The 19,451-nt window shown below is 37.4% G+C and overlaps 1 protein-coding gene across 5 annotated transcripts in view; it reads right to left on the bottom strand.

Moving 5' to 3' along the window:
- Positions 1 to 296: 296 nt before the first annotated feature.
- Positions 297 to 19,451, bottom strand: part of LOC129567140 (protein sickie) — a 179,492-nt gene continuing 160,337 nt past the window's right edge. For all 5 annotated transcript variants that reach the window (XM_055443761.1, XM_055443762.1, XM_055443763.1 and 2 more), the window contains 4 exons: positions 4,513 to 5,433; positions 3,579 to 4,378; positions 2,718 to 3,459; positions 297 to 2,609 (listed from right to left, as the gene is read on the bottom strand). In XM_055443761.1, the coding sequence (XP_055299736.1) occupies positions 2,481 to 2,609; positions 2,718 to 3,459; positions 3,579 to 4,378; positions 4,513 to 5,433 (2,592 nt within the window). In that variant the 3' untranslated portion in view covers positions 297 to 2,480. The remainder of the gene's footprint in view (positions 2,610 to 2,717; positions 3,460 to 3,578; positions 4,379 to 4,512; positions 5,434 to 19,451) is intronic.

Here is a 19,451-nt window from a genome sequence, read left to right as displayed (position 1 = left end):
GAACTTTGTTCATGTGTCGTGTTGACATTGGAATGAGTTGGCTGTTTTATACATCAAAAATCATTATGCTTGCAATTCAAAAATAAAAAACACCATACGAATATCACCTGTGAAAATTTCACCGGAGAAATTTTTTCATTCCACGAGGAACTGTGTACTTAGCTTTAATCTCGATCGCAATCCAGTGTGTGTGCTTTTTATTCGACTCAATGTGAAATTTATTTTTGTTTCAGGTTCTTTTCAATACACAAAGTTCTGAAATGTAAGTAAATAAAATGAAAAAAACAATGTTCGTCTTAATTGTTGACATGCATTTGGTTCAATTTTTATTGAATTGTATCGATTAGTTTTTCATTTTGTGTTTGTTTTCCTTTTCTCGTACATTTTCGAAAGAAAACAAAAAGAGTTCATAATATAATATATACTTCATTTTTTTTAAATAATCGATAATAAATTAGCGAATGCAGCGATGATAATAATGAATTTGTTTTACGTGTGTATATAATTTGTTTTTAAATGTAATATTTCATAATATATAATGTAAGTACCATTTACAAGTAAAAATTTCTCTAAAATTTTCATAAATGATGCGATTTCTACGCATGTTTTTGTGTGTTGTTGTTGTATATTCTCGGATGTTTTGCCAAATTGTTTTGTTGCTATGAGATATAATATCAAAATAGACAGCTATCGGCCAATTGTTCGAAACGGTTTTGATGTTTATTGAATATATAATAATATATTGAAATGTCTCAAAGCAAAAAATAACGTGAGTATATTTCGTTGGTGGAAAAGTCAATGTGATGTTCATCTCAAACATTCACCTCAGGTTGAAGTATAACTTTATAGAATGAGTTGAACGTTCATTAAACGCAAAAAGCTTCAACTAGACCAAAAATTCACCAACAAAACAAGATCGCCCCTATTTTGCTCTGAGACCAAACACCAAAACTCTGGTTATTTTTTATAAAATATTGAAAGCGACACTAAATCGATGCCATTTCCGTGAACGTTTGCATAACATTTGACAATGATTTGCCTTACTTGCTAGAGAAAAAAAAAGTTTTTAGTTAATAGTTATGAGGCAGATTATTTTGTTTTTTTTTTTAGGAAAGAACATATATGTATATGTCAATAAAGAGTTCTTTAGTTATTCAAAATAAACAAAAGTTTGCGCAAAAGAAAAAAATGTGAGCGAATTCGATTTGGATTGCTTGAGGGTTGATTTATTTTTTGTTCGACATTTGAAATTTGATTCTAGTTAGAACGAAGTATTGTGTGTGTGTGTGTGTGTGTGTGTGAAAGGTGATGGCACAGACCACAGTGTTTTAAATACTAGCGATAACCAAATCACGAAATTTCCTACAACATTTGTTCGCTGTTGCAATTTCCATAAAAAATCAGTTCGATCGGAATGTTTTATGTGATCTTTACATTTACCATAAAGATAACTTAACATTCGACGAATGTCGGTGTGACCGAACGAAAAAAAAAATCGATTAAAAACATGAACATTTTGATTATCCTCCGACATTTTATTCGACAGAGATCAGTCCGAATTTATATTTAAAAAGAAAAAAATTAAACAAAATCGACGATACTAACGACGATTACGCAAAATAATAATATGAAACATGTTCGAAAATTGTTGCATTAGACCCTATTTTATAAGATAATAACTAGCGCTTGTGTCTTGTTTTCTTTTTCCTCTTTTTATTCGATTGCAAATGTATCCAGTTGTATATGACGACATCAAAATAGCTATAATATTCTTCATCTTTGTTTAAATTACGCATTAACTTCTGGGTGTGAGTGTATAAAGATTGAGTGTGTGTGTGTGGGTGTATAAAGTCGTTTACTTCTCGTTTCAAAGCAGTTTAACATGCAAATTCTTATCCAATTTTAGTTGATTTTTCTTTACCTTTATCGAAGGGTGTAAATTTTAAATCGTGTTTTCTTTATTTTCTTGGTTTGATAAATTAAAAAGTGTAGTTGTGTATATACAAATAAGCGCACATTCATCATATTATTATTGATATATTCACTTTTACAATTTTTGTTTTTCTCTTTCTGTCTTGCGTCGTCAACGTGTGATTTGAAATATATATAATAAATACGTCGTAGAAAAGAAGAAAAAAAACATTACTACACAAAGAACAACATAAAGTTTTCTTTTGCTCGCTATTTGCAACATCTTCTTGTCAGATAAAAGAATATATATGCGATATGACGACAGCATTTCTTACTCTATCGAAATTGAATGCATTCTAATGCAGTTCGAATGTTATGCAAATTACGCAGATTATAAATAACAAAGAGAAGAAGAAAAAAAAATACATTCTTGGCCTCTAGACATCAATATGAATGATTTTCCCTTTGATTGAAATACAAAACTTTATCTTCTTCTTTGATCTCTTTTAATTTATTGTCTCCAACATTGGATCAATTCGAAATCGTTGAGTGACTCAGTGAAAATCGCTTTAGTTCGTTTCTAGCTTCTCACTGGCACTATCCAATGTCACATTCGAATCTAAACTAGCACAATCGGATTCTTGTTCTGGGTTGCTGGTGTAGTTTGCAGCCTCTTGAAGTCGTATCAGCATGTTTAACTGTTTGAAAAGTGGGAAAAAATTTGAGTTAATTAAAAATCCGATGCTTATTGAATATTTTCAGATTGGAAATCTGGGTGGAATTCAATTTTCGTTTAATCAACTTACCAATGGATCCTGTGAATCTGATCCATTAGCAGCACCACCGTCCAAGCCAACGTCTTCGGCGTTGATCTGTCGCAACGGCGGGATATTCTTCGTTCCATTGATCGCTGCCCATGGATACGTTTCACGTACAAATGTGACTGGATCAATCCAAGCACCACCACGTCGTCCATACAATTGAACACCTTCGCGTACTGCTTCCAGCAGATACGGTGCCAAATGATAGTTCCACACATCGGTGAACCAAACTTGAGCATCGGTTATGTCAAGCGGACACGATAGAAATAGCCGTGGCCCAATTGTCACATCACTTGAGCTGTGCGTTTCGAGGAATCGATTGATGTGCTGCCAAACGGTCGGAAGCCATGTAAATATTGAGGCTAAATGCGATTGCGTTGTGGTTGTCGTTAGTTCAAGTGTGTACAAACGTCGACGCAAAAAACGAGCCAAGAAACCTTTAACCGGTTCCATGTGATTGGCTGTGAGCACCCATCGGAAATTGTGATGTAATTGTAGATTTGTTGTATTGCATGTTGCCTGTGACATTGTGCCGATTATGCACGGCAATTTTGATGCTGGACCAGCACTCAACAACACTTGGAACACATCACCAAGCGCTGATGCATGGTGCAAATTGTCCAAAATAATCACAGATGGTAGCTCTGATACGCCATTTGCCATTGATGCCTGAGCCGCTATGTGGCCCAAATAATGCTGTAGCTCTTCGGATGATTTGTGATCCACGCTGCGAAAAAGAAGGAAAAAATTCGAACATTAAAAATCAATTGCACGAAATGAAGAAAAAAAGCGATTGAAAAAATGCGATTGAACCGTGAAAAAAACATCTTTTGATTCGAAACTCACTTAAACGTTGCGATCGCCTCATTTGGGTTATCACGCTGTGACTGTGTAACGAGGAATTCGGCCAATTTTCTGGCCAAGTATGATTTTCCCGTTCCACTTGGGCCGCACAAAATCAATCGGCGATGATCATTGAGCAAATTAATGTATCGTTGAACGATGCTGCGTGGAATCAAACTGTCGAATGCGAGCGATCCAACGTCTTGCAAGCAAATGTACAGCGAACGAACACTGCCAATAATGTATCCACATGGCAGCAATTCGGGGTAGCCAATTTCTGGGCCTCGTTTTGCTTCGCCCAAGTGATACGATGTGATGGAATCGGTGTTCAAGCCCAAATTCGTACCTGGATCAATTCGTGCCAAGTAATCTTTGAATGTTTTGCGCACAATGTAATCGAGATTTTGCCATGTAGTTTTGCCCGAAATGTACGTGTACGCAATGGTGAATTCATTCGATGCTGAACACAATGAGAACGATTGCTTCTTCTCGAAACCATTCTCATGAATGTCGCCGATTTTCTGCTCAAAGAATTCATTCTCCGTTTGCAACAGTTCTTCAGCGTATTTAGTGAATGATTCGGGTTGTCCCAAATAAACGACAATTGAAATTTTCTTGCCATCAATTTGATCTTCTGGAATCTCTTCGGCCGGCGTTGACAAATGATCCGAATGATTTCCATTCAAGTGTGAATGTGTTGGACTCAAATCCGAGTTTTGCTTCAACGAATCTGGTTCGGGTGCTGGAGCTGGTGGAATGTTTTCTTCTTCGGTTTCATCTAAACTCTTTGGTAAATCCAAAGGCTGCAAATGGCGAAGAAAGAGAGAATGAATGGTTAGTGGTGTGGCAAAAAGGAAAATGTTGATACGTTAAGATATGACTCATACACAGAGACGCTGCTTATACATAAAAAAAAAAAATTCATGAGCCAACTTACCGGGCGTAAATTGCCATCAGCCAAACTGTATCGCCGTGGTTCACCGATCGAACCATTCGGACTCATCGGACCGCTATTGCCCAATGACACCTCACTGCCAGCCAACGATCGACTTGTCACCATCTTTTGAAGCCGTTCATTGTTCTGTTTCAAATTCATCATTTCTTGTCGCATCTTGTTGACCGTATCCTTGAGACTCTCCAGCTGCGATGCTGAGCTCAACGCCTCTAGGCGAATGTCAGTCAACACTAAGTCTTTTTCTCTGAGTTGTTTCTTTAAATCCTCCACCACCGGATTGTTTTCCTCTTCGATGGCATCGATTGGTTTGGCATTTTCTACCACCGGCATCATTCGATGTGGACTGCCTTTGGTCGGCGATGGCGGTGGCAACGATGTATTTGTTTCATTTGACGAATTCAAGCTGATCGAATGACTCGATGGAATCTGTTCCAATGTCGTGACATATCGACCGTTTTTCCCTAATTTGGCATTTCGAGTGAAGGCTTTTTTGAACGATTCTCGCAACCATCCGGTTTTCTTCTTATTTTTATCCTGTGTCGAACATCCTGAGCTAATTGAGTTCAGCGAGCACATTGAATCCGAGCTTAGGTGTCGTTCCAATGGAGCATCGGAAATTGTGGCCGTTGTTGATTGACCCGAAATTTTCGATGTTGTTCCATTTGATGGTGTACTTTCAAGGGAGTTTGTGGACGATAGACGATTCGTTGGTTGATCTGTGTTGCTCATACTTTGAATGTGAGCCGTCGTCAAACCAGCTTGAATCGATTGTTTACGCAGCAGCTCAATCGTTTGGCGCATTTCCATCAGTTCACCATCTTTGCGTTCGGCCGTTGCTGACAGCTGTTGCAATCGCTGCGTCATATTACTTAAACTCTGTTCGAATGCTGACACCAAATGAGCCTAAACAAAAAGGGAAGAGAGAAAAGAAAACAATGGAATTTGTTATTTATTCTATTGAATGTGATTATTTTGTTTTTTTTTTCTTTTCTTTTCTTCATTCAATGGGAAGAAAAAAGACAATATATCAAAGTACAGTGCTCAATTATATTGAAATAAAATATTCTAGGAAAAGCGGTTATCGCTTCAAAATATCTCGATTTTAATTGAAATGCATATATCGAAACACTTGACTGTGTGTGTGTGTGGATATAATTTTCATTATACTCGAAAATAAATTCGAAATTGATGATAATTTATGGCTTTGACTATCATGAATCTCATATTTTATCACATAGTTTCGAGAACAATGGAGTAAATTCCAGTTCGTATTGTGAACTTCATCACTTCATCGATGATTGTGTGTATGTGGTTGAGTTCATCCCAATTGGAATCGACCATTTGATTGAGAGTTAATCAAATCATCTGAAATAAAAGCATTTTTTTTTAAATTTGAATGACAATTTGTCAATATCACCTCTGATCACTCCAGTGTGATCTATTGACATTTTTTTCAACGTTCATTGATTATTCAAAATGAAATGATGTCGAACGAAATCAACATAGAAAAAAAATCCATTCGAATGTCAATTGCATAATCATCAATGAAGTGCCCGATTGTTCGCTGAACTTTCAGTGTCAATTAAATTAAGGTATAATTACAGAGTGCGAAATATGTTCGTGGCGTAATGCGATATAAGTGTTGGTTGATTGGCATTGATAGCATCAACTCGTGAAATGTAAGAAATTTGCTCTACAAATGTGCGCTGATGCTCGATGCGCTCATCTTTAATTAGACCTAAGGTGCCAATCAAAGCAAATTGATTTATGATTGTCAATCGTGTCGCATACGTATGTTTCATTCGGTGAGTATGTGACCACCAACGAGAAACATCATTCCATTTGATCTAAGAATGGGTATATGGTAACAACAATGGCCTAAGCCATAATTCACGTCGAATTAATCGCATGCTGTGTGTACGTTTGTCGTTGTGTTCGTATTTGTCGTTGTTCTCTGTGTGCTTTCCACTCATCGTAATGGCACGATTTATGCGGCATTTCAACCGCAAAACAACAAGAAAATGTTTCAGCTTGTAATGAAATCAAATACCAAATACGGATTTTTAATTCATCATCGCTAACGGGAAGGAACGAGATACAGAAAATAGATTTAAAAAAAGACAATGCACAAAACTCCGGATGAATGTTCAATTTTCATTGGTATATCTGTCGTAACAACGAAAATCGGCTCTCTTCGACTCCCAATTTGTAACCATGTGCAGTGTGCATGTGCACGGCATTTGTGTGCACAAAATGCAACTGCAATGATAGTAATCATCGAAGCCAAGCCTTATTCAAGTCAATTTTATTGCATTGTCATATCGCTAAATCCGATTGCTCGTGATTGCGCTGCGATTTTCCGATGCATAAGCCACACATTCATTAACTCTTTATTTACGTTGAGTGTGTTTTTTTTCTCTGCCTCTCTCTGTCTCTATCAAGATCGAAGCAGAAAAATGGCATCGCTTGCGAAATGTGGTGAGAGCCATTTGATAAAGATTTCATGTTACCGTATTAAAGTATTCATGATGACTAATGAATTCTTTCAATTAAGCCGATTTTCATGTCATAAGCCTCGACTCTGACTCTGAATTGTACCGCTCGCACGCTTGCACTCTCCCATCCGATTAAGATCAAACACCTGAATCGCGATATATATGACAATGGTTGGCGTTGTAAAACTACATGTTATACAAAATGCCATTTAAATAAGTTACGAAAACCATATCAGATTTATTCAAATCATGTCATATGTCGTACTGTATCTCCTCCTCCCTCTCTCTTTCTCTTGAGCTCTCGGTCTCTTGAAATCTCTATTGAGCAAGACAAATGACTAATTGATTCCCATTTATCTTCTGATGTCTGAAACAAATCGAAAGAGAACCAAACGATCGAACGATTTCACAAACGATGTTTTTCCAGTACTTATGACGCCCTAACGAACATGATTTGCGCTATTATGTACGCTTTTTTATGGTCGTCATCCATTTCAAAAGACATTCATTCCATTGAGCCGACTTTAGAAAACACAAAATTGAAAGAAACCATTTCAAAGGCACAGCAAATTGAATCAACAATGCCGATGTGCTACGATGCCACCTACAATAAACGTGTTTCAATTGGAATTTGTTATGAAATTATGCGCAGTACGTTGAATTGAACAAATTGAATCGACACTAAATTGGTAATTTATGAGTCGAACGAACAATTAGCGATGCCAATTTTGACAGCTACACTGTAAAATGCATGCGATGGCTGTGCAACACAGTCTGTGTTGAACTCACATCGCATGAGTGAAGAGTGAGAATGAATCAATCGGTATTCGTCACACTCACCGGCCGAACACACGCAATCGCTGTACACTGTCATTTTCGAGACAATGCTTTGCATATCGTTCAATGCACAGATAAGATGCTATGTTCTTTTCGCTCTCTTTGTGCACTTGATTTCATTTCCGAGTCACTACACTATCGTAGCCATGGTGGCTCAGTGGTTAAGTGCGGTGTGTGTTGACCGAAAGGTCGGTGGTTCGATTTCTCGCTTGTGCAAAAAAATATTATTCTTCTCATTTCAGATTACGGCGCTCTCGATGGACAGATGTTGCAGTGTTGCAGATAATTGTGCGGCCCCTAATGTATGCCTGCCTTCGCCAAATTGAAGGCGGGCGCATTGGGGGCTATGCGCTTAGAGTTGGTGGTTGTTTGGAGAAAAAAAAACCTTATGGTTTTTTTTCAATTAAATTTTTTTTCGTCATTTTTTTTTATTCTTTTCTTTTAAACCGTCTAAATTGCTAATCATTTTTATTCGTTGCATCAATTGAGAAGAGCAACGACGAGCGCAAAGAGTCCAATAATCTATTGTGAACAGACATTTTTCGGATATTTTACATGCGCGTCGGAGGCATCCATTCGATCTCAAATCACATCGACTTTTTCTTTTCAATTTCAAAATACTGAATGCCGAATTGGCGTTCCGTTCCGTCCCGTCGAGAAGAGTTACGAAATGCATTAATCAGACTTCGAAGCGGCTGAAATCAAGCGAATCGAATTGTTGTTTTTTCATGATTTCTGTTGTTTGGTTACATTCGTTGTTTCTAGAGAAAAATGAATCGATTTAAATAGGCTTAGTGCAAAAAGAAAGCATCCAAGTGTATGTCATAATCGACATTCGATTGTGATTTCTCAAACACAATTCTTTTTGCAACGAGAAACGTCATTGATTACATCGCAGCAACAGAAGCTTCCCACTAGTTGCACACTCTAACTGCCGAGACAACATCCTAATGCTTTGCATACGCACAGATGTTCTTTTCGCTTTCTTTGTGCACTTGATACTTTTTTCGAGTCGCCTAATTACCGTAACCGTGGTGGCTCAGTGGTTAAGTGCGATATTGGGTAACCGAAAGGTCGATGGTTCAATTTCATGTGATTTTTTTTCGATTAAATTTTTTTTTCACTTTTGTATTTTTTTTGTTTTGTTTTTTTATTGAATTGAACTTATTCTAACCGTTGAAATCAACAATTCTCATGAAAAACAATGTCTGAACCACATCAAAAATGTACACACATGTTTCTCTCATTTGCATCGAATATCAATGTTTTCTGTTGTTAGAATCGATTGAGACATTCAGTAAAAAGGATTTCAATGTTTTAACCACATAAATAAGGCAGTGGACCGTGTATTTTTCGGTATCTGTGAATCATATAATTGAAAATCATTGGTTCGTGTTTGTTTTGCAGAATGAAAAGGATGGCGTGTTTGGAAAACAATAATCGAAGAATAGTGGCGCCAATCGAACGTGGGTACGAAGCGCGGAAGCCAAAACATATCGTTAGCGAAGAATATTGCATCGCACACATTATGCTTTCAATATGCTAAAAAATCAAACCATTTTCAATATTAGAATTAGTCGATTCACAGCAGTTCTGTGTGTGTTTTGCACTGGATGCGATGAGCAACGAGAAACGTCATCGATTACTTCGCAGCAAATGAAGCAATTTTGACAGCAACAGTGTAGACGAATGAGGCTGTAATACGAACGCTGCAAGTGTGAAGAGCGAGCATATTTCGTTCTAAACTCGTCACACGCACAGCCGAATGCTTCTCACTTGCTGCACACTGTCACTGCCAAAACAACGTTCCAATGCTTTGCATACGAACAGATGAGACGCTATGTTCTTTTCGCTCTCTTTGTGCACTTGATTTCATTTCCGAGTCACCACACTTTCGTAGCCGCGGTGGCTCCGTGGTTAAGAGCGATATTTGGTGACCTAAAGTTCGGTGGTTCGATTTCTTATGATTTTTTTTTCGATTAAATTTTTTCTTTTCATTTTTTTCCACTTATTTTTTATGATTTGAATTCATTCTGATCGTTAAAATCAACAGTTCTCATGAAGAATTTTTGGTCGCCATCCATTTCAAAAGACATTCATTCCATTGAGCCGACTTTAGAAAACACAAAATTGAAAGAAACCATTTCAAAGGCACAGCAAATTGAATCAACAATACCGATGTGCTACGATGCCACCTACAATAAACGTGTTTCAATCGGAATTTGTTATCAAATTATGCGCAGTACGTTGAATTGAACAAATTGAATCGATACTAAATTGGTAATTTATGAATCGAACGAACAATTAGCGATGCCAATTTTGACAGCTACACTGTAAAACGCATGCGATGGCTGTGCAACACAGCCTGTGTTGAACTCACATCGCTTGAGTGAAGAGTGAGAATGAATCAATCGGTATTCGTCACACTCACCGGCCGAACACACGCAATCGCTGTACACTGTCATTTTCGAGACAATGCTTTGCATATCGTTCAATGCACAGATAAGATGCTATGTTATTTTAGCTCTCTTTGTGCACTTGATTTCATTTCCGAGTCACTACACTATCGTAGCCGTGGTGGCTCAGTGGTTAAGTGCGGTGTGTGTTGACCGAAAGGTCGGTGGTTCGATTTCAGGTCTTTGCAGAAATATATTATTCTTCTCGTTTCAGATTACGGCGCTCTCGATGGACGGATGTTGCAGTGTTCCAGATATTTGTGCGGCCCCTAATGTATGCCTGCCTTCGCCAAATTGAAGGCGGGCGCATTAGGGGCTATGCGCTTAGAGTTGGTGGGTTGTTTGGAGGAAAAAAAACCTTATGGTTTTTTTTTTCAATTAATTTTTTTTTCTTTACTTCTGTATTTTTTTGTTTTGTTCTTCTTTTATTGAATTGATTTTATTCTAATCGTTTAAATCAACAATTCCCATTGGAAAAAAAATCTGAACCACAAAAAAATGTACACACATGTTTCTCTCATTTTGCATCGAATATCAATGTTTTTGTTGTTAGAATCGATCGCAATTAGTGGTGTCTGTATCGTTGGACTCATCATTGGCTATAAATGAATTTGAAATATTGCAAAAAAAGGCCGCATTCAATTTTATCGTATTTGCCGTTGCGTGACTCATTTGGATTTCCTAATCGTTGTTTTTATTAATGGAATTCTTCTTTTTTCCGCAGTGAACCTGTTAATGCACAAATTAGAACAAAAACATTGGAACGACAGCAGCAACGCAAATCGACAGTGACAGCGTGTTCACACAACGGCCGTTTTGTCGGCATCGTTTTATCTTACAACAAGAAATATTGTAAATATGCCATCAAAAATTATTTCCATCTTAGTGGCAATCGAAATTCCGAGTCGATTCGATTCAATTGAGAAACCAAGAAAAGAGCAAACATACGGCAGAGAATGGAGGCGCGATTACAATAAAAAAATAGTTTGCATTGAAAATGGCACGTTGGAAAATACACACGTACGTTTCAAGCAGCTCGTAAAACCGAGTCGTTTACTATAAGTGACAAAGTTAAAAACCAAAATAGCAGCACCTAGGCACGCATTGAACGAGAAGAAGAAAAAGATAAGCACAGCACATTCACGTTGAAATGCATATCGATTTCAATGCGATTAAAATCGGGCTGTCACAAAATAATATGCGGTGCAAATGTGCCTGATAGCATAAAAACACATTTCAAAATGGGATTAAGAAAACAGAGAGTCATATCAAATATGTATATTGGAATGGAAAAATGGAAAACGTATCTGAGACACAAAAAATCCACACCGCAAGAAGGAAAGCTATGATTATTATGTTTATGACCATTTCCAATTGAGTATTAATTAGTGAATGCAATTAAATATTGCTGTTTGCCAGTTGGGCGTTGGATTTTATAAGTACTAGTTTGTGTATTCGGAGAGGAGAGCGAAAAAAAAAACTGGCAGGCTGGTTGGTTTTTATCACGTTTTCTTTATCGATCTAGTGATTCTTTCGTTATCGGCTTTACTTGATGTTGTTGTCGTTGCTGTTCGTTTTTTTTTTCAGCTTTGCTGCCGCTGTTACCCAGAGAAATATACAATTACTAATCTATTTGTCGCTTATTTATTGTATTAACGCCTCTTTTTATAAGATACATTTCAATTCAAACATGTTATTCACACATCGTTTGCGTTGATTTAATTTGAACGGCCGTCTCTGATGCTTGATGCAACGAAGCAACGAATGTAAACGGACTTCGATGCTTGTCTTCGATTCGATTTAGAAAATTAATTCGATGGTTGTTTTAAACAGTTGCAGCTGCAAACTAACAATTTCATATCAATATATAATTGATTGAAATCATCATGACACTTCCTGTTATGAGTATCGAAGTAGAAAGAGAAGTAAATGAATTAGATCATTTCAATCATTTTTAATTGAAACAAGATTCAGTTAACCGTTTGTTTGGTCAAAGAGGCATGTTTTCATATCGTTGCCGATAGACAGATATGGATTTGGAAAACTGGAAAAAGCCGATAAGAGCATCGACGCAAAGAGATGACCACACAAGATGTGTCGAAACCATTGGCTCCAGCCATTCTTGCTTAATACTTTGAGCCGAGCGAATATTGTCTTATGTTACACATAATAAATATGAAACAGACATTTTAAGTAGGCCTTAAGGCTTTTACTGTGTTCACAGTAGTCGATGACAAATATGTAAATGTTGCTTTTCTTCCAAACAGCAAAGAAAAAAACCGACAACCAAATACCAAACGAAAAATTTGTAGCTATTTCAAATGTAAATCCGTAAAACAATGGACGCAACAAAGTTTCATATATGAAATATTTGTTGAGCGCGTACAGAGCAAACTGGTGAACGAAAAAAAAACCATATGTTTCTACTTGAACTGTGAATAGATATCGATACAAAATGCAGTCGAACACGGAGGCCGACAGACAGTCAGGCAAGAAAATGAATGCAGTTAGACTTGTCTATAAAATACGATATAAACCATACATATTTTTCTGCACACATGGACCATGTAGTTTAATGCTGCGCTGTCAACACACGCTCAATTCATCGAGCATAAATGAACAACTCAACTCTCGATGGTGGTCATATTTCTTTCTTCTATCCATATAATTCCATTTCAATGCACATTGCATGGAATATTTCTCGTCTTCATCGATGCGAATATAAAACCAAAAATGCCACATAAAATGGTATTTTCTTTCGTTGTGTCTCCGTCTCCCGTCCTCAAAATATACATAAATGTTTTCTTTTACCGTTGCATTGACGCAATAATAATTGGAATTGGTTAGAAAAAGGCGCGTTTTTAAACATAGTCTCGAACTATACAACAATCTTAGTTGTTGCGCACATTCTAGCTGAAAAAAAAAGTAACAAAAGAATCAAATTCTGTGTATTAACCTGCATTGGTGGGCAACTTTGACGTCGATTGTCCTTTTTGATAGCCAATTCATACCATGGAATTTGTGGTTTACTGCGTAACGTTGTTTGGCATCCAATTTTACAATCGAGCGGATCCAAATATTCAAAATCGTTGCTACTTTGAACATTAAAATCATTACTAACATATTTCCGATGGTCGGCGAACTGCGATTGGCATTTCTGTAAACGTTTTTGTGCATCTTTTGGATGCGCTAGCGTTGCATATGGTCGTCGAAAGCCATTGTTTTGGCTGGTGATCGTTGTAACAGCGTTTGGTTTTGGCAGTGTCGTTGATTCGATTTCGTTTGGAATTAAAATCTCCGAGCTTCGCGTTGCTGACTGTCGTGTTGTATACGATTCAATGTAACTCATTTCGCTTGGATCATAGTAATTGGTTGTCGAATTGTAATAGTTTCGTATGCCATGATCATATTTGGCACTTGTACTACCACTGCCACCTGGTGCATTCTCGAAAATCGTATGCGTTGGATGACTGTATGATTTTCGGTATTGTAAACTTTGTGTTTTTGCGAAATTCACCGTCGGTTTTTTGGTGCCAATCTTGTGCAATGCATATTCACCTGTTGAATCACTTCGTGTATAGTACGATGTGGTGAATAGCTTCGATGACGGCGGCAAGGAACTGTACATCAGTGATTCATGTGGGGCGATCGCTTCAGGGCTTGACGATACATTTGTACTATTGCCCGACAGACCAGCATTTGCATAGCTCTCGTACATTGGACTGGTGGGCCTTGAATACAGGAAATAATCGGAATGTTGTGACGAATTGCGAACGTGATCGGGTGATAGTTTTGGCGAATGATAACCATTCGAAAAGGTTTCATAGCACGGACTTGGCGGCGGTAATGATGATCGATCGTTTGTTTCAATACTGCTGCCATGATCACTTGTCGACAATTGGCTATTACTCGAACACTTGAACGTCCCACATGAGATATTTTTCGCTGCACTCAATTCCAAGTCATCGACATTTTTCAATAGTTTAGCCTCGTTTTGTAGTGCTTCAGTCGTTGGCGACTGTTCTGTCAAACCGGCAAAACTTTCGAATTTATACACCACCTGATGATCCGTTGTCACTCCACCGATACCATTCAGATGGTTTTTATTCTTTGAATTGATGCTGTTGTTGTTGTTGTTATTATTTGCGCTGATTATCTCGCTCGGATTCTCGTACAGCGGCATCGAATCACATTTCAACGCCATCGGTTTCAAGCGCTCCAATTGTTCGACACGGCTTCGACTTCGTTGCAAGCCACGCGATCGAATCGTCGCAAACCCATCATGGATTTGCGAGGTTTTTATTGCTGACATTGTGTGTGTGTGTGCGTCGCTTATAATTTGCTTATTACTTCTAACTTCTTCGTTTTTTCGTTGAAAACTTATTCGTTTGTCTACTAAAAGGTCACTTAAAATTCAGCACCATATCATATCTCCTCCTCGTTCAGGCGCTCTCTTCGTTTATTTGATCATTTTTTTCTGCTCTGGCTCGAGTTTATTATATGCTGCGATTATGGTGAAATTGGTTCATTGCCTATAAAAAAATTATTTTCAGTTTACGATTGAAGTTTATGGTCTGTGAGTCAATACCGGAGCTCTATTCCCATTTGAAACATCGAAAGCACTTGATTGAGTTGTTGTGCGAAAGAAATTACCATTACGTTGATATTTGTGTCGATAATTGCTTAACTTTGCGACTGTAAAATGATGGAAAACACATAAATCTTCCACTTCGTTTCATGTTCATGTGTCAATCTCCAGAGAGAATGACCATTATTACATTTATCAAGTTGATTTTTTTTTCGATTGAATCTAATTAGATTTTGATTTGATCTTTCGAGAAACCAGTCTTCGAGACCATTTTTAATGATTCAAATGAGATTCAAATTGAAACCATTAAAATTTGAGAAGGTTTTTTTTCAACATGAAATGGTTACCAATTGGTACAGCCCAGTCTAGTTGGCTGCTGAGGTTAGTTAATTATATTTTTTATTCGATTTTTATGCATTTGATTTGAAAATCAAAAGTGTCTATCAAATCTAAACGCATAGTCGTGTGTGTGTGTGATATGAATTTCAAAAGTAGTTTTGAATGAATTTCAGAGGTAATTTCGAATGCATAATAAAAATGTAGTAAAAAAACGTCACTTGTTACACCATTGCGGCATGAATGTCAAGAAGACAAGCCGAAGAGAAAATAGAATCCAACCGGGAATTAATTCAGGAATTCAGTGGCAATACAAAATTGAAAAATATTCATTTCACATGTGAGCAATCGCAATTAAAATGGATGATCAAATGGTTTGTTTTGGTATCTACTATAAGATGAAACTTATTCGAAGAAACGAAATGACTTTGTTGGAAAATTAGAAAATTGCATTCGTTTATGACGATCATAAACGGAGAGGTTTCGATTGCTGCTAGAGCGGCAGTTGAATTTTACGAATTGAATGGACATAGTTCGGTTACTTATAACCACGATTCTTTTTCCGAATCGCCCAACTCTCGTAACCGCGGCCGATAAAATTACACGTTCAGGTGTATTTGATAATCGGATGGTCGTTGGTTCGATTTCTGGTTTGTGCGAAAAAATATTATTTCTCTCTATTTCAGATTGCGATGCTCTCGATGGACGGATATTGCACTGTTCCAGATAAATTGTGTGGCCCTTAATGTTAGTCTGTCTTTATCGAATGCAAGACTTTGCCCTTAGAGTTGCTCAGAAGCTTGACAAAAAAACCAACTGGTTTCATTCATGCGTCGCGCTTCGTTTCTAAACGCATGATTTATTTGAAGTTCAAAAATTGAATGCTCATTAGCGGAGAGAATTCAATTTCGATTGCAGCTGCTCTGTAGCCTATTAAGCCCTAATGAAATGACGACGTTTGAACGTAGCACAATTTGTTGAAATGTTTGTTCGTAGAACAAAACCGAGTGATATATTTCATTGTTGTTGAAAATGGTCATTTGGTCAATGACTCGGGGCATTCAAAATGTGGCGCTTTTTTTCCCACTAAAAAAAAACAACAAACGGTCGGTAGAATAGAATGAACCAAGTATATGGCATAAACACCAAAATGAAACGACTGTAAAATTTATGATCGAATGTTGTTTTAGGTCATAAGTTTTCGGTATGTCAGCACACGAGAGCCGTAACATGGCATATATCGCTTTCAATTGGGTTTCGTTTTAAATGTAAACGAATTTGTGTAACTGAAGGCACATGAGTGCCAATGTTTCAACACACTTGAACTTTTAAAGCGAATGTATTTGAAGAGCAGTAAACCAGCGCATATAGTTCGTGAGCTGATATTTTTGGTATGCTCTGATTATAGCGTTACGTGTTTTATTTTTTCCTTCAAATTTCGTTCTTTTGATGAAAAGAAACTCTTAGTTCAACTGAAAATATAAATAAAAACCGAAGAATGTATAAACATAAAGGATTTATTAAAGGCGCTTAAGTATGGATTTTGGAAGCCGAATAGAATCCAAAGCGATTAACGAACCAGCATCATGATTTCGAAAACTCACATTTTGTGTGCTCCATTTTTTTAGGTCGAAATCACATTCGATATGTGTGGTGTGTGTTTTTTTTAAGGCTTTAATTGGATATTTCAATATTTTCTTTCCATTTCATCGTTTCTAATGAATAAACCAGATTCTCAGCATGCATTTCATGCATTCGACGCTAAACTGACTCCAATCGAATATACACGCTAAAACGATTGGCCAAACGAAATTTTTATCCAACTGTATAAATGGCTAATTTATGATATGCGTTCCTTTAAACTAATCAGCTACTTTAATAAATCACTTTACGGCATGTGCATTGGCGGTTCAGAACACACACACACACACACACACACATCTATCTAGATGCATTTGGACTTTCTATTCGCCACGGGATTACGGTCTAATCTTGTAAATTCGATTCTATATCGCGGCAATGGCAGAGAAACCGTTGAGAAAAATGTGTGGCAAACATAAAATGAGAAGATGAAATGAAAAAAATTGTCATAAAACTCGAGTGCTCATCATCATTTGTTTTATGGCCTTGATTAGATTTTGCAAAGTGTTCACTAGCAGCCCTTTTATAGTTCATGCAACAACACGAACCACATGTTGTACTTATCGCATTTCGAAATGGAAAACCATGAACGTCGGTCATTGTAATACAATGTCGTCTCAAAAGCATTTCCGCTACGGCCATAAAAGTGGACGGCAATGAAAATCATATCGCAAATGATCGCCGAACAACTGATATCTGTGAATATGTGTTTCCGAACAATAACAGAAAATACAGACACAGGCCAGTGGCAATAGTGAAACTAAACTCAACCAATGGAATGGAAGTGAACAAATGGAGAAATAAAATTGGAATGAATTGCACAAATATTGTTTGTATTGGAATTATCGATCAAGTTCAAAGCCGTTCATTGTTGTAAATCATTGACAGCATCGAAATGGTGTTTACACGTCAAATCCCAATATGGAGTCGTGTTCAAGTGGTCGCGCGGCAGTAACAAAGATTGAGAGAAATGATTGCGCTGTGTCATTCCGCGAAATAAGTTAATTACGCTTAACAAGTCGCAAAACACCAAAGTGCCCAAAATGACATGTACATTAACCGACGAATTGCAACACCCATTTTCTTGTTAAATCAATTTCAAATGGATTCTTTTTTAACACTCTTCATACATGGTTCAAAGCCGTTTCTAATTACTCAAAATCTGCACTTCAAAATAATATACATCACATCAATGTGTCGTAATGTGCTTAACAAGCGTAAAACATTACAAGCGGCAAGAGTGACTCTGACTACATAAAACCGTGAGTTTAAAGTACATTTCGTGAAATGTGAACTTAACTGACAAAGAGAGAAATAAACAGCTTACATACACAAAATGATGACTGTGTATTGACATTCCGAAAGAAAAGTTACAATTTGCCCGAAATTTCGTCAAATCGGCATTTGGTCGGAAATTTCATCGAGTCAAATGAAGTAATACGGATTTCTAATGCGATGAGTATGTTCATGTGCGGTTTGCGTGTCGGTTTTTGGTTTTCTGACAACAGCAACAACAACCGAAAATAACTTGCGCTGCTCTTCAACCAGTTTGCAATCGGTTCATGCGAGTCGGTTTTCTTGTTTCGCATCGTTTGAGACATTCAGTAAAAAGGATTTCAATGTTTTAACCACATAAATAAGGCAGTGGACCGTGTATTTTTCGGCAGCTGTGAATCATATAATTGAAAAGCATTGGTTCGTGTTTGTTTTGCAGAATGAAAAGGATGGCGTGTTTGGCAAACAATGATCGAAGAATAGTGGCGCCAATCGAACGTGGGTACGATGCGCGGCAGCCAAAACATATCGTTAGCGAAGAATATTGCATCGCACACATTATGCTTTCAATATGCTGAAAAATCAAACCATTTTCAATATTAGAATTAGTCGATTAACATGCAGTTCTGTGTGTGTTTTGCACTGGATGCGATGAGCAACGAGAAACGTCATCGTTTTCATCGCAGCAAATGAAGCAATCTTGACAGCAACAGTGTAGACGAATGAAACTGTAATACGAACGCTGCGAGTATGAAGAGCGAGCATATTTCGTTCTACACTCGTCACACGCACAGCCGAATGCTTCTCACTTGCTGCACACTGTCACTGCCGAGACAACTTTGTAATGCTTTGCATACGCACAGATAAGATGCTATGTTCTTTTCGCTCTCTTTGTGCACTTGATTTCATTTCCGAGTCACCACACTTTCGTAGCCGCGGTGGCTCAGTGGTTGAATGCGGTGTTTGGTGACCGAAAGGTCGGTGGTTCGATTTCTCGCTTGTGCGAAAAAATATTATTCTTCTCATTTCAGATTACGGCGCTCTCGATGGACGGATGTTGCAGTGTTCCAGATAATTGTGCGGCCCCTAATGTATGCCTGCCTTCGCCAAATTGAAGGCGGGCGCATTGGGGGCTATGCGCTTAGAGTTGGTGGTTGTTTGGAGGATAAAAAACCTTATGGTTTTTTTTCCAATTCGATTTTTGTCTGCGTTTTTTTTTCTTCACACTTAATTTTTTTTCTCTCATCTTTTTTTATAAATTGAATTTAAATCATTGAAATCAGCAATTTGTTC

This window comes from Sitodiplosis mosellana, unplaced genomic scaffold (assembly GCF_009176505.1).
Source record: "Sitodiplosis mosellana isolate CC-2019 unplaced genomic scaffold, AAFC_SMos_1.0 Smas_scaffold_5, whole genome shotgun sequence".
Lineage (NCBI taxonomy): Eukaryota > Metazoa > Arthropoda > Insecta > Diptera > Cecidomyiidae > Sitodiplosis > Sitodiplosis mosellana.
The sequence above is the reverse complement of the archived record's forward strand: the minus strand, read 5'-3'. Positions and strand labels throughout refer to the sequence as shown.